General features: G+C 29.5%; 3 protein-coding genes and 1 long non-coding RNA gene across 13 annotated transcripts in view; 1 reads left to right on the forward strand and 3 right to left on the reverse strand.

Moving 5' to 3' along the window:
* Nucleotides 1–789: 789 nt before the first annotated feature.
* Nucleotides 790–9,718, reverse strand: LOC122523841 (sphingosine kinase 2-like). Of its 2 annotated transcripts, XM_043645756.1 has the most exons (8): nt 9,598–9,715; nt 8,151–9,351; nt 2,560–2,911; nt 1,897–2,268; nt 1,555–1,805; nt 1,381–1,479; nt 1,163–1,302; nt 790–1,070 (listed from the first exon to the last, which is right to left on the reverse strand). In XM_043645756.1, the coding sequence occupies exons 2-8, from the start codon at nt 8,686–8,688 to the stop codon at nt 882–884; spliced, it is 1,941 nt and encodes a 646-aa protein (XP_043501691.1). In that variant the 5' UTR covers nt 8,689–9,351; nt 9,598–9,715; the 3' UTR covers nt 790–881. The 2 variants fall into 2 exon arrangements, with proteins under 2 accessions (XP_043501691.1, XP_043501690.1); XM_043645755.1 differs by having other exon boundaries at nt 8,151–9,718.
* Nucleotides 9,719–9,836: 118 nt separating this feature from the next.
* LOC122523851 lies at nt 9,837–10,226 on the reverse strand. Its single transcript, XR_006305393.1, has 2 exons — nt 10,157–10,226; nt 9,837–10,037 (listed from the first exon to the last, which is right to left on the reverse strand). It is a non-coding gene; the product is annotated as an uncharacterized LOC122523851 (long non-coding RNA).
* LOC122523838 (60S ribosomal protein L18) overlaps nt 10,183–13,942 on the forward strand; it is a 28,913-nt gene continuing 25,153 nt past the window's right edge. For 2 of the 8 annotated variants that reach the window (XM_043645742.1, XM_043645745.1), the window contains exons 1-4: nt 10,188–10,276; nt 10,416–10,502; nt 10,865–11,071; nt 13,683–13,889. In XM_043645742.1, coding sequence (XP_043501677.1) covers nt 10,274–10,276; nt 10,416–10,502; nt 10,865–11,071; nt 13,683–13,889 — 504 coding nt within the window. In that variant the 5' untranslated portion in view covers nt 10,188–10,273. Of the gene's footprint in view, nt 10,277–10,415; nt 10,503–10,864; nt 11,072–11,187; nt 11,476–13,682; nt 13,890–13,942 lie in introns of those variants that run through there. The other 6 variants (XM_043645743.1, XM_043645744.1, XM_043645741.1 and 3 more) reach the window with 6 other exon arrangements.
* LOC122523847 lies at nt 11,500–13,779 on the reverse strand. Of its 2 annotated transcripts, XM_043645774.1 has the most exons (9): nt 13,689–13,779; nt 13,314–13,584; nt 13,143–13,243; nt 12,979–13,082; nt 12,648–12,889; nt 12,386–12,561; nt 12,094–12,238; nt 11,822–12,021; nt 11,500–11,735 (listed from the first exon to the last, which is right to left on the reverse strand). In XM_043645774.1, the coding sequence occupies exons 2-9, from the start codon at nt 13,359–13,361 to the stop codon at nt 11,513–11,515; spliced, it is 1,239 nt and encodes a 412-aa protein (XP_043501709.1). In that variant the 5' UTR covers nt 13,362–13,584; nt 13,689–13,779; the 3' UTR covers nt 11,500–11,512. The 2 variants fall into 2 exon arrangements, with proteins under 2 accessions (XP_043501709.1, XP_043501710.1); XM_043645775.1 differs by lacking the exon at nt 13,314–13,584 and having other exon boundaries at nt 13,689–13,776.

Raw genomic sequence — 13,942 nt, forward strand, 5'->3', positions numbered from 1 at the left:
ATATAATATATATATGAAATAACATTATTGGTTTCAATAGATATCAAAGATTCTGTGCCATTAGTAACTACATTTTACTGTACAAATTTTTAACTTTTCTATCACTTAACTCTTTTCTATTCTCTCTTTTGAAAGATTTTCAGTGATGTAGAATATCGAAAGAGCACCTTATATAATATTTTATGTATGTACTTTTCAGATCTCGAGAAAATTTCCTTCTATAATACACAATCAATTTTGCATGCTAGCAATGTCATACTTTTTAATATTTTCATTCGAAAAGTTGACAATAACACATATGATACAATATGCTAGCATAATCGATTACATTATAATAAATTATGATTAAGCGAATAATTTTTATAATATCGATTTAAAAATCTCTTTTCGTATACTATTATTATAACATATCTACATTCTTTCATAGCTTTCAAAGAAAAACATTTCTTAAAATATCCCATCTGTTAAAGTTATTATTTAAATACTGATTTTATATATTTCAGTGTAAAATATAAGTAAATTTTAGTATTATACATATTATATAGAAAACTCATATTAAAAATCAGATGAATTTGAAAAAACATTTATAAAATAGAAAAAACACAACAACAAAAAAGAAAATATAGAAAATTCACATTATCCATAACAACGAAGTTACTGAAATATATAGTTAAATGATATTAACAGTAATAAATTATTATAGATTACATTTTAATATACTAAAATATTATATCCTAGACTTTCCATATGCAAATTTGAAAATACTTATTAATTAATGATATGATAGTGTGTGATTTATAACAAATTTATTCACTATAACTTTGAGTCTATAATTTAAGGATTGTACTATTTGATTGATTCTGCCGATATAATCACCCTTGTCAAGGTGTCATTACTGTTGCTAAAGAAGGAAATATTTCAGCTTGTAATGGACCATAATCAACTTCTTCGCCATCTACCGTTAAGTGACCATTTGTTCCATCTGCTGGTTCTATTCTAAAAGCCTTGACAGGTATCATGTTAACACCAGAGCAATTTACATGAGTCCCAGTACTTAAACCCAATAAGAACTGACAAACAAAAAAATTAATTTTCTTTTTTACCATGTAATAAAATACATATATATATACTGCAAATAATAAAAAAATATTTATAAACTTACCTGTAACAAGTTTGCTCTAGTAATACCAGCTTTAACTATTAAAAGCCATATAATACCATCAGCTAGTTTTGCACGTGGTGCAAAAAAATAATCTTGACCTAAATGAGATTGATACGCCGCATGTACCATTACAAATTCTCCTGTAAAAAATTGTCTCCATTTGTATAAAATTCTTATTAAAATTAAAAAAGATATGAAAATGTATAAGACATTTTTACCTTGATCTTGAACCCAAGAATCAGGTAGTTGTGCAGTCAAAGCTGGAAGCGTTGACGACGGACCATACATAACTTGACTTGTCGTTATATTTTCTACGTCTACGAAACGATAAAACTTTATTTGTAAATTAACAAGTAACATCAAATTATAATATAATATGAAAAATGGTATACCAGGTCCCCTTATATCGCTATCATCTATGCTATGATAACTTGATACAGAACCAGTACTAAAGTATGTAGATTTTGCTGAAGTCGCAGAATAGAAACTGTCCAGTCTTTGTCGTCCCTCAATTTCAGTTTCAAGAGTTATATTTTCAGTTATAACTTCATCATCTCTATAACCATTAAGAGGCAAATCTAATTCATTAGTACTATCGTCACAGGCATCATGGAAACTTTTTGATTCAACTATATTTCCATACCTGTAAAATATTTTTATTATAAAATGTAATTTTATATTTTGAAATTGAGTAAGTAATTGTAACTATAATACATAGAATATTAGAAAAGTACCGATCTAATTCATCTCCATAACTTCTAGAATGTGTTATTTTTCCATCACTTGTACAATCTGTATGACAAACTTTACCATTGCCAACAACTTCTACTGGCAGTACTTTATCACAAGGCAAATATGATATTTTCCCTTTATATGTTCTCAATCCTATTAAACGTGCTACGCTCCAAATAGTGAATCTTTGTCCACCTATGGCACGAAGTCGTTCACTTTCAATATCAATGTCAGAGAGTAAGCCCCATCCGACTGACAAGAATGAAAACAATATTTTGTTTCGAGTTTCAATGCGTACTATATCCATAGGAGCTTTCTTACATTTTACTACAGATAAGGCGCTAATTAGTAAAGGATTGTAATCATATGGTTCTCTGAAAAAAGAAAAAAAAAACATTTATATATTATTTACAAATACATATAATATTGAAATATTATAAAATGCAATAATATAAATACGATTTATCGAATAAATTTTCTTAAAATACTGTAGTTCCATTTTCTGATACTTTCAAATAGTGAAAGTTGTTTACTATATAATGTCAAGGTAATTAATTATTCCCAGTTACAAAATTTATATGAAGTTAAATGAAAGAAAAGAAAAGAAGAAAGAGATTATTAGATAGATATTTAAATAGTATTGATTCCTTAGTGGAAGAACCTACTGTTTAGAGTATGCAATAGATTTCGCCAGACCGTTACCGGAACCACAGGGTATAACACCAAGGGGTAGTTCATTGAGTGCCTTCTCCCAATCGGGTCTTTGAAAAAGGCCGTTGACGACTTCAAAGACGATCCCGTCGCCGCCAACTGTTAGCAAACCGCTCCATTGATAAATATCCTTGGTACGAATGAATTCACGAGCATAATTAGAATATCTAGTGATGTGAATGTCGTACGGTCTCTCAGCTTCGGATAATACAGGATGAATCCTTTTTTGAAAAATTTCCCTGCCTCTTCCGGGTCCAGATTTTGGATTTAATAAGACTAAAAGTTTTCGATTCTCACCTGGGCATGCTGTAACAAAAAACAAAATTGCATATATTCTTTTGTTTATTCCGAGTTTCTATTACGCACCTGTCTATTTAATCAATTAGAAATCGATGAATGAATAAATCGATAAATATGATTTATTATATACTTAAATTATGAATATGCGAATTTTTTCTTTTTTTACCTCTATGTCGAAATAATATCTTTTTTTCTTTTTTACTTAAAAATATTATCACATATATCAAATATTTGCTAATGGTATTGCAAGGAAACTTGACATATAGCTATTAGAAAAAAAACGATATGAATACATAATAAACTCGAACTTTGTCCAAGAATTGTATCCAAGAAAAATGTACGATAATCGAAGTATATAGATAAAATAAATCAAAACTATATAACCAAGCCAGAAGAATAAAAGAAATGATAAATAGAGATATTGTTCCAAATATTCATTTCCGAATAACAAATCGATACAATGTAAAATATAAGTACCACGAATAAATAAGGGAAATAAATTTATTTTAAAAAATTCAAATGCCATCCTTAATTGTCTACAAGTACGGTGCCGATCAAAAATATTGACAAATTTTTCTACATCTTTTGTGCAAATCTGTTAAAGTTAAGTATCATTTTTTATGTAATATTTGTTTCATAAATTATTCTTCTTCAACCAAAAGCTTAAATACACGAACATTTAAAGTCATAATTCGAATAACGCATGTGATTATCATTTTTTTTTCTCGATATTTCGAAAGTTGCCAACATTTTTTTAAGTGAAATCGTACGTCTCACGGTTATAATTTGTAAAAATAATTTTTGGTCGTCAAAACCTTATGCTGTAATTCAAGTTTAAGAAATTGAAAAATTATTTATCTTTGTCACAATTTCCGTACACGTTACTAATACTATTCCAATAATTTTGTTCGGCAGGTTGAGTCAATAGAAATTACTACCTGAAATGGACTCGTTATTTATTGACTTTACAAAAAAATATTTAACTGTATAATTGCAACACTTGTACTTTTATTTCCAGAAAAAAAAAAACGAAAAGCAAAAAACAAAAAAACGAGGCATAAACTTAAAAAAAAATATATTAATCCTATGAAATTACTCGACTGAAAACACAAATTTTTGTTTAAAATATTTGTTAAATGTAGTCAATAGATAACGGTTTATTTGAAGTGATAATTTTCATCGACTCACCCGGTATAGATTACGCAGTCGAAAGTTCGCAATGACGGTCAAACAAATTATTTATACTTTGCTCATCCTTGTGTAGTTTCTTAAATTTCCTTGAAAGATAAAATTCTATAAAATAAATTAACATTAGTAATGAGTTTTTTTTTGTGATTTTATTAATCGAAAATCAACATTTTTTAATATATCATAAAGAAACAATATAAAAACAAACACAACTTCTTATCGATTCAGTTCTCTCTCTCTCTCATTCTCTATATTATTTCATTATTTTATTATAAATTTTGTTTTTTTCAAAAGAATTATTTAATTAAATTGAAACAGATTGATGGCATCGTAAATATCTAAGAATGTTCACGATGTAATGATGAAACCTCGCGCGTTAAATGAAGTTTCCAATTACATCTGTTATAATTAACGGAAGCAAATTATCAATAATCTCTTCCAATCTTATTTTTTATGTAACAATGTAGCAGAAAATAATACAATTAAAATTAATGATAATTTAAAAATAAGCTACATTCAAATAAAATATCTATTAATAACTCGTGTTGTAAATAATTTATGTAACTACTCTTAATACTACAATTATTAATAATAAATGTATAATTATTTCTATCGAACCGGTAAAAAAGTAAACAAAATAAAAGAAAATAAGAAAAAAGCAAGAAAAAAAATATTTGTAATACGTTCAGTGTGTCAAGCCATTTGACGTTTTGACGCATTCAATAAATGTCAGTGTGTACTACCAGTGGTACACAAGGTCTGAATAGAAAGTTTAATGTGTACTATCGGTAATACATATGGCACGAAAAATATTAATTAGTTAAATAGTTCTATAATTAAAAACATACTTTCTTTTTGTTCTCTTAGAAAAACGATTTCATGTGAAATATAGAACATGAAAAAAAGTTACAAGAAAAAATCAGAAATATATATATATATTTATTAATCAATTTCATAAAACAATTCTCATGAAAATAATTAAACAAAAACAAGAAAATGTATTGAAGACGCAAGTTTTAAATTAAAACTTATATTCTGAATCCCCAAACTGAGCTAGTGTCTCGGCACTAATATAAGTTTAACAATGATCTTTGTTTCTTTTTTCTAAAATTTTATGTGACATCATATATAACGAAAAAGGCGCCTTAATGCGATATCTTGAAGCAATTTCCTTTCCGGAAATGATCTTATATAGCCACTTAAAGCATGAAGTCCGATATAGGACAAAGAATGAGACGTTTATGTATTTACATATGTATATGTATATGTATATGTGCATGTGTATGTGTATATATATATATATAAAAAAAGTAATCTTACATTAGACTAAGAACACTGCAAAAGAAATTCACACAAAGTGATCAATCATATGAGTGTATGTATGAATGTATATATGTATAATGTACAAAATAACGTAACTACGTAAAAATGATCGAAGGTTACTCATCACAAATGGGTTCGTATAAAAATGGACACTGAAACGTTGGAAAGAAATATTATAGTACATTTATCCAAAAAATAAAAAAGTACTAATGGGTGGATGTAAAATATTTTACCATATATTGGATCGAATGTTAATTCATATCCAGTCACCTACATAAAAGAATACAAATGCCGCTTATATTACGCCGCTTACATTACGTAACCTTGATTACACCGTTGATGCATGCTCGTTAAAAATTGTCGTTCGTAAGGTATAACATATTTTGTTATCGCTGTTCTAACAAAAAAGAAAATAAACGAAAATAAATAACAAAAAGAGAGAGAGAGAGAGAGAGATGTATGAAAATAAAAAATAAATAAAAAATATTTTTAGAAACAATGAAATCCCAAAGCCTTACGAAAGAATAATTTTTCTGAGCGTATCAAATCGGGAAGATTATCTTATGCTAATTTATAACGTCAGCCGATACTAGGTTTCATACGTTTCTGCGAAAAAAAAAAGAAATAAAAAGGAAAAGGAAAAGAAATAAAAAAAACTAACGACAATATGGCCAATGTTTTATGCACATTTACAGCATTCCCAACTTCTTACTTCGAATCATTAAGTTTTTTTTTTTTTTTCATTGACGAAGCGAAGTGTGTGACGCTTATCATATAATTATATTAAAAAATGAAGGAAATAAAAATTAAAATAATTTTAAATTCTGATGTCAGTAAAGTTCTTATGCGTGTATAAATAATATTAATGTATATATTATGCTATAATTCAAGAACTTTAATTTGCATGAAACATCAATTAAAAAAAAATAATACAACGCGGAATGAATAAATTTACAAAATATAATTACACAAAGATTTCTATTAATCGTTATTTATGTTAATCATTATCAGAGCGATAAAGTTATTAAATATGTAACGTTTAAAAAATAGAATCTGTCATGTTTCATTATCGCATAATGTAACTTATATATATATATATTTTACTCTCATACTTTTTCCTACACTTATACTCATTACACATTTCCACTCTTTTCGCAAAAACTTATATACACATACATTGCTATACTTTTTCACCCTATACACTCATATACACTCTCACTCTCACTCTCTCTCTCTCTCTCTCTCTCTCTCTCTCTCTCTCTGTTCCATCCTTATTAACTAATCGATTTTTTAATTTGGCACTTACGTCAATTTGATATCAACAGGGTTATTAATCCTCGAGCTTAATGACTATACGAAAAGTTTTATGAGAGAAAAAGAGAGAGGATGCCAACAATAAACCCGTAAAACATCCAAGAGTCACGAAAAAAACAATGAACTCAATGGCCTTGTACTTAGTACGTTTCTTTAACGAGGATTATGAAATCTACAATATATAGATTCTTGTGAAATAAACGTTTCCGTGAGATATCAAGATTCCCAGGGATAAATCTTATCGCGATATACTTATGAAAAAAAAACAAAAAACAGCTAAACAACACACAATACTTCACTTATATTTTTATATTTGTTTTTTTTTTACGCAATATTACATTTTTCGCTTCGAAAATATAAAATAATTTTTATTCTCTTACGCAAAATTATTTATTTCTCTTTTATTACTTTCTCTCGTATTGAAATATTCAACGATCGATCAACGATGTTTTCTCTTTTTCTTTCTTTTTATATATTTGAGAATTTTAATTCGTATTTATCTGAATTTTTAACGACTTTTTTTTCAATGTATTCTCACATGTATTTCTGTGTTGATCCCTATATAAATCATCGGACAAGAATTCCTTTTAATATTTTATATATTGAAATTATGCAGATCCTCGATAGAATACGATCTTTGATAAAATGATTTGTCTAATCGGGGTCAAATTTTTTTATTCGCTTATCAATACGATTGGATAAACAAAAGCAAAAAAGAAAAATTTGTTATAAATATATTATAACTCATTGTAAATGATTGTTATACAATTAAAGTCAATTAAATGGCGCGAATAAATTATTCAATTTAACAGGAAGTTGGAAGTGAATAAATTATACAAAATTTCTTGATAAATGAGGAAAAAATAAAAGTATAAATAGAAAAGAGAGAAGGAAAAAAAGAAGAACAAGAATGTCAGTTATATTATTGGAAAACATTTTTGCTACTATGTATGAAGTTTTCTTATGAAGTTTTTTATAATCATTAACTGTAATATGTCTTACAGTCTAGTTTTTATAGTTATACAACTGTATTTGATTACACACGAATATGCATCACATAGGGCAGAAACACTTGCCGATGAATTAATTGCTTGATCTTGTCAATGACATATTAAAATACGAGAATCACACAACAAACTAGTTTAAGATAAGAAATATATGATTAAAATTACAAGTAGATTATATTTCATCTTTAATCGTAAAATAAACTACGTTTCTTTATTGGCTTGGAACGTTGAATCAACCAATCAGAAGATAGGCGGGAATATGAAATATTATTGTATAATAAGATATCGCAAGACAAATGATAGTAGATAACATAAGTTTGAAAAAAAAAGAAAAAAAAAACAAAGAAAGATGACACTAACAAATGACCGTATGAAGGAAAAAAGAAAGGTTACAAAGATGAAAAAATACTTACCACCAAGCAAAGCTTCGAGATTTCCATGACTCGGGCTCATGAGATTTTTCGGAACCGGTAGTTTGGTGACTAGACACTTAATTGCCAATCGCCATCTACTTGCTTCCCTTAGATTATCTTCATACTTGTCAAAACTTCGAAATCTGAGAGTAATAGTTGTCCTCTCGCGTCTACGGATTCCCTTCATTCGTACTTTTTTGAGTGTATATGCGTATATATAGAGATAAGCAGAGGTGTCATACTCGTCGTAGGATGCCTGATAAGCATCCATAGACTCGACCAATTTGAGCTGCGTTCTTGATGCACCTGGACGGCAGGCGCAACTTCCAGCTGCACTCCTTCGTTTCGATCTCATACACCTGCACCCAATGATATCATTTAACGGAATTGTTTCGATCTTCGTCGAGCCATTACTATCCTTTTGCAAGCTCAACCCTTTTTCCGTAAGCTTCACTTTGTAATAAGTATTTTTCTTTGATGTCACGTAGAAGGTCTCCTCGAGAACAGCGCTCGACGTTACCTGACTATCTTCATCCATCTCGAGAGTACAACATATGTGTTATAAGAATTTTTATATATGTGTATATAACTGCTGAGATAAGATTTTCCTTTATCTTTCTTTTTTTCTATCTCATCAACGAGTTTGAAGGGTAAATGACGGAAATGCGCCACTCATGTTATTCTCCTTCTGCAATGATTTACTTCCTACGAATCGATCAAGAAAAGCAAAATTCTTTTTGAGATACTCATAAGCGTCATGCTATTTTCCTTCTTCTTCTTCCTCTTCCTTTTTTAGGTTTCTTGCCTTTTACCTTATACACATATAGGCTGAGATAACTTTAGCTTTAACTCTTGAGCAACAGCACCGTTCTTTCTTGATTTCCTTTTGAATGGGCTCAACGAACGTTCTTACTCGTACTTTACTGTTGCTGTTACGGCTGCTACTACCTACTACTACTGCTGCTGCTGCTGTTGCTGCTGCTGCTGCTGCTGCTACGGATTACGATATTGGACGAGTTGAACGCGACAATCGTAGCCCGTGAAAAGTGAGAAAGGTGGGAGAACGGGGATATGGAGATAGAAGCGCGAATTATACGATCGAGTTTTTAAGTGTCGAAGGGAAGCACGTGCTGTACGCGAACAAGTATCTAGGTCTTCTTTTTCTCTACTCTTATTCTTCTTCAAACGACTGTCCTCTATTCTGTTAATTGTGAAAGAAGAACGTGAGTAAGTACTTGCCTTCTTCCGCAGAAAACAACCACCTCGTTCTCGTACCGCGAAAGTGGATTTAATTGGTGACGTTTTACTTTGATCAAATCTTTGACGAATAGTCGCATATCAACTGTATATACTATTATTATTTCTTAATAATCTCACTATCACTAACCCTTTATGTCAACTTTATATCAAAGTGAAACGCGTTACATTATTCAAATGAATAATATACCTTTTAACCCTTCGTTTTACTGTCACATCAGTCACAAACAACCAAACATCCGACCACTAACTGAGCTTGGCCCAGACTACCCTCCGTAATCATTTGCATCATTTTAAGATTACTCATAACGCCACCAAGCACCATCGATTGAAACTTTCTTTATCTTTGTCTAATAATAAGACATTAATTATATTTTATCTTATCTTTCTAAGTGTTCTATTTTCCTTCCTCATTTTTTTTCATCTCTCTTCCGATTTTCATTTTTATTCTGAAACTTAAATAAATAATGCTTCTTTCTAAATAGTTAAATCTACGTGCTTTGATAATTTCACAAAAGGTAACGTGTTTTGTAATTCAAATATTATAGTTTAATGTTCTTCCTATAGAGGGTGTTACTGAACTGATTGACTTTAGTTGTGATCGATAATACAGTTTCCTATATTTAACATCTGTAAATTTTAAATGTTATAAGTAATTGAACCTCATTGTTTACTACAATTAATTTATAATCAAATAATATATGAAACTTTCTGATCATATATTTATCATCAAAAGATTGAATTCATACTGCTATGATTCCGTAATAGATATTTTAATCGTTTGAGTGCCTCTACATCTTCCGTTCTTCCATGTTCGTCAGTGATTCATTTGCAGTCAGTAGTCGTTTCTTTTCCGGTTTGTCATAATGGTGAGATAATATGAAAATTTTCTATCCTTAAAAAAATCAAACAAAATGTCTCATTTGTGCAAAAATCGAAACAAAATATAATTCTTCTGCAGATGCAGAATAAGAAAACTTAATTAAACGATAACTATTCTTATTCCAGGGTATCGATATTAACCACAAACACGATAGAAAGGTTCGACGAACAGAACCGAAATCGCAAGATGTTTATTTACGGCTTCTTGTAAAAGTAAGTCATTCTTTTTATTAGTTTTTGTCGAGAAGAGTTTCACCAATTTCTTGTGTTAAGGCTCTAACCGGAGTTTTATATTTTTTGTAAAACCTTTACACTACTTTTTCAGAAGTAAGGTTATGTTATCCGTAAGGTTATTGCGAATAGCACTCTGTGTTAGTCTTAGCAAATATAGACTAATTCAATTTTGTAAATTCGCTATAGAAATTAGTCAGCTTTCCTATTCTGTCTTTTCGTTTAAAAGAAAAGGCAATTATATTAGTTGACACATGCATACATAGTACGTCATAATATAGTGTATAAATAAAAATAATTTTTGATTATTCAGATCTTTTAAAGATGTTTTTTTTATATTCCAGCTCTACCGATTCTTGGCACGTAGAACAAACTCAAAATTCAATCAAATAATTCTGAAACGACTGTTTATGAGTAAGATTCATCGTCCTCCAATTTCATTAGCACGTGTTGTTAGATTTATGAAGAAGCCTGGACATGAAAATTGTATTGCAGTCATTGTTGGAACTGTTACAGATGATGCTAGAATTTTTGAAATTCCGAAATTAACAGTAAGATTTGTACAATACATATAGCCATCGAAATTTACACACATATATATATATAGCTTATTTATCTAGAATTTAATTAATAATATATATTTACTTTGTGTGTGTGTGTATCTTAGGTTTGCGCACTACGTATTACTGAAAAAGCTAGAGGCCGCATCTTGAAAGCTGGTGGCGAAATAATTACTTTTGATCAGTTAGCTCTTCGTGCCCCTCTTGGGAAAAAAACAGTTTTGATGCAAGGTAGACGTAATGCACGCGAAGCTGTGAAACACTTTGGATTGGCACCAGGTGTTCCACACTCGCATACAAAACCCTTAGTACGTTCAAAGGGTAGAAAATTTGAAAGAGCCAGAGGCCGTAGGCGTAGTTGTGGTTATAAGAAATAAATGCTGGTTTTACACGTTTTCATATTTTTTTTATCTTTTCCCTTTTCACAATAATTTAATTAATATTTTCTATTGTCACTGCATCATCTATTACTTCTTCTACTTTATCTTCATCATCAGACTGTATTTCTTCCAATGCACTAACACTTGGAAAATATAATTTCGATTCTTCGTTTGCACTTTCATGATTATCACTAACATAAAATGGACCAATGCCAGCAAATGCTAAAAAGGCTTCGCGTCCTACCTTTTTTACAGTACATATAAATACTTCATAACTGTACAGAAAAATATGAAATCTTTTAGTTTTCATATTTTTTTTATATAGTTTTTAGTATATAATGTTTAATCTTTGAAAATATACCCTGTTTTTTCTTCAGTATTAGACTCGAAATCTTCAATTGATTTTGCTATCAACTTAATATTTGAAAGTTTATCACACTCAAAAACTCCAAAATCTACGACTTCATCGTTGTACATTTCCAAAACCATTTTCAACTCGTTCTTCCTCGTACTGTCGTATTTGAAAATAATTATTGGTTCGTTTTTTGTCTTATCTTCATACTATAAAATTTTCCGTAATGGTTAAATTAATTTCTTTGATATTAAATTATTTGAAATTGTATACTTACTTACTGGATATGTAGTATCTGTATATTTACTAAAAATCAAACGAAATACAGTTGCCTTGTTTCTAGCATTAGGTGGAGTCCAGACAATAGGAAATGGATCATTTTCCATTTCCGCTGATATTACAGCTGGTCGATGTCGACCACAATAGCTATTAAACAAATAATCTTTTTATCATAAACATTCAATATTACTTGTAAAATTTACTTTTTTCTGTCGAAATTCGAGATAAATAACCATTACGGCAAGAAAGAGTTAAAATATAGTTGTTCCTTATTAAGAATGATTTATGTATTACATCTCGTCCGTGAAGCACTGATATGCTGAAGGTAACACTGGTTCTCCAAACAGTAAAGTAATCAAATGCTGATGAATGTCCATTTCATTTGTAGATTCATTTTTTCTTAAACGCATAAGCATACATTTACCGTCTAAAATCAATTGTCTTGCACGATCCGTGAGTACATAATCAGACTAAAAAGAAGAAATTATTTAATTGTGATTTGTGACACACAAAACAAATATCAAAGTTGAAAAGAAAATAAGTTCAATAAAAGAACCTCGTGAAACATTTTATCAAGAATATCTTCGTTCAATCGCTTTCGTATTTCCTGTTCAATAATATAATTTCCTGGTAAGATTTCTTCAACTAATTCCACGTACGGTGGGCAACATTTTTTATCTCTTTTATGGCCTTCTTCGTCTTTAAATATCCATGGATACAATAAGAGACAAGTTTCATCAATTAACGAATTAGTTAAATGATTCATTTCTGCTTCGTATTTTGCTTTAGTTTCTGCTTCTATAAAAGATTCATTATAGGCGTAAATAAATATTAATAATAAAAAATTAATTTAATTTCAATAACGATACCAATGCTTCTGCAAATACCTTTTTGAGCTTTCTTTTCTGCTTCCTTAGTTATTCGAGCTTCTTCGGCTACGCGCATTCGTGTATTTTCTTCTGGACTACATTCGTTTACAGATATACAGAATCTGTAATTTAAAGATAAATAAAAATAAGATATTAATATAAAAAACGTAATACAAACTTACTCCGGTTCATCTCCATTTTGAATTTTTTGAAATTCCGTGGTTAACATTTTGATCAATTGTGGACAATGCGCGCCGAACATTAGATTAATCATCATACCATCCTGTGAATATCAAAATAAATATTTATTATTTCATTTTCTTTAACGAAATTAAGTAGACGCATTTATTTACACGAATGAACATCCAAATAGGTTCGCTTTTTTCTTTAAAGTAAGTCATTCTTTTTATTAGTTTTTGTCGAGAAGAGTTTCACCAATTTCTTGTGTTAAGGCTCTAACCGGAGTTTTATATTTTTTGTAAAACCTTAACACTACTTTTTCAGAAGTAAGGTTATGTTATCCGTAAGGTTATTGCGAATAGCACTCTGTGTTAGTCTTAGCAAATATAGACTAATTCAATTTTGTAAATTCGCTATAGAAATTAGTCAGCTTTCCTATTCTGTCTTTTCGTTTAAAAGAAAAGGCAATTATATTAGTTGACACATGCATACATAGTACGTCATAATATAGTGTATAAATGAAAATAATTTTTGTATTCCAGCTCTACCGATTCTTGGCACGTAGAACAAATTCAAAATTCAATCAAATCATTCTGAAACGTCTGTTTATGAGTAAGATTCATCGTCCTCCAATTTCATTAGCACGTGTTGTTAGATTTATGAAGAAGCCTGGACATGAAAATTGTATTGCAGTCATTGTTGGAACTGTTACAGATGATGCTAGAATTTTTGAAATTCCGAAATTAACAGTAAGATTTGTACAATACATATAGCCATCGAAATTTACACATATATATAGCTT

Source organism: Polistes fuscatus, unplaced genomic scaffold (genome assembly GCF_010416935.1).
Source record: "Polistes fuscatus isolate 324 unplaced genomic scaffold, CU_Pfus_HIC Scaffold7, whole genome shotgun sequence".
Classification (NCBI taxonomy): Eukaryota; Metazoa; Arthropoda; class Insecta; order Hymenoptera; family Vespidae; genus Polistes; species Polistes fuscatus.

What these genes read in the sequence shown, in the direction of transcription:
- LOC122523841 (XM_043645755.1), bottom strand. Translation starts at nt 8,688, where the DNA reads ATGGATGAAGATAGTCAGGTAACGTCGAGCGCTGTTCTCGAGGAGACC. An exon ending in TAGCGATATAAGGGGACCTG is followed by an intron (nt 1,480 to 1,554) that starts GTATACCATTTT and finishes ATCGTTTCGTAG; the next exon opens with ACGTAGAAAATATAACGACA. An exon ending in CTAGAGCAAACTTGTTACAG is followed by an intron (nt 1,071 to 1,162) that starts GTAAGTTTATAA and finishes TTTGTTTGTCAG; the next exon opens with TTCTTATTGGGTTTAAGTAC.
- LOC122523847 (XM_043645774.1), bottom strand. Translation starts at nt 13,361, where the DNA reads ATGACTTACTTTAAAGAAAAAAGCGAACCTATTTGGATGTTCATTCGT. An exon ending in CAAAATGGAGATGAACCGGA is followed by an intron (nt 13,083 to 13,142) that starts GTAAGTTTGTAT and finishes TTTAAATTACAG; the next exon opens with ATTCTGTATATCTGTAAACG. An exon ending in AATACTGAAGAAAAAACAGG is followed by an intron (nt 11,736 to 11,821) that starts GTATATTTTCAA and finishes TTTTCTGTACAG; the next exon opens with TTATGAAGTATTTATATGTA.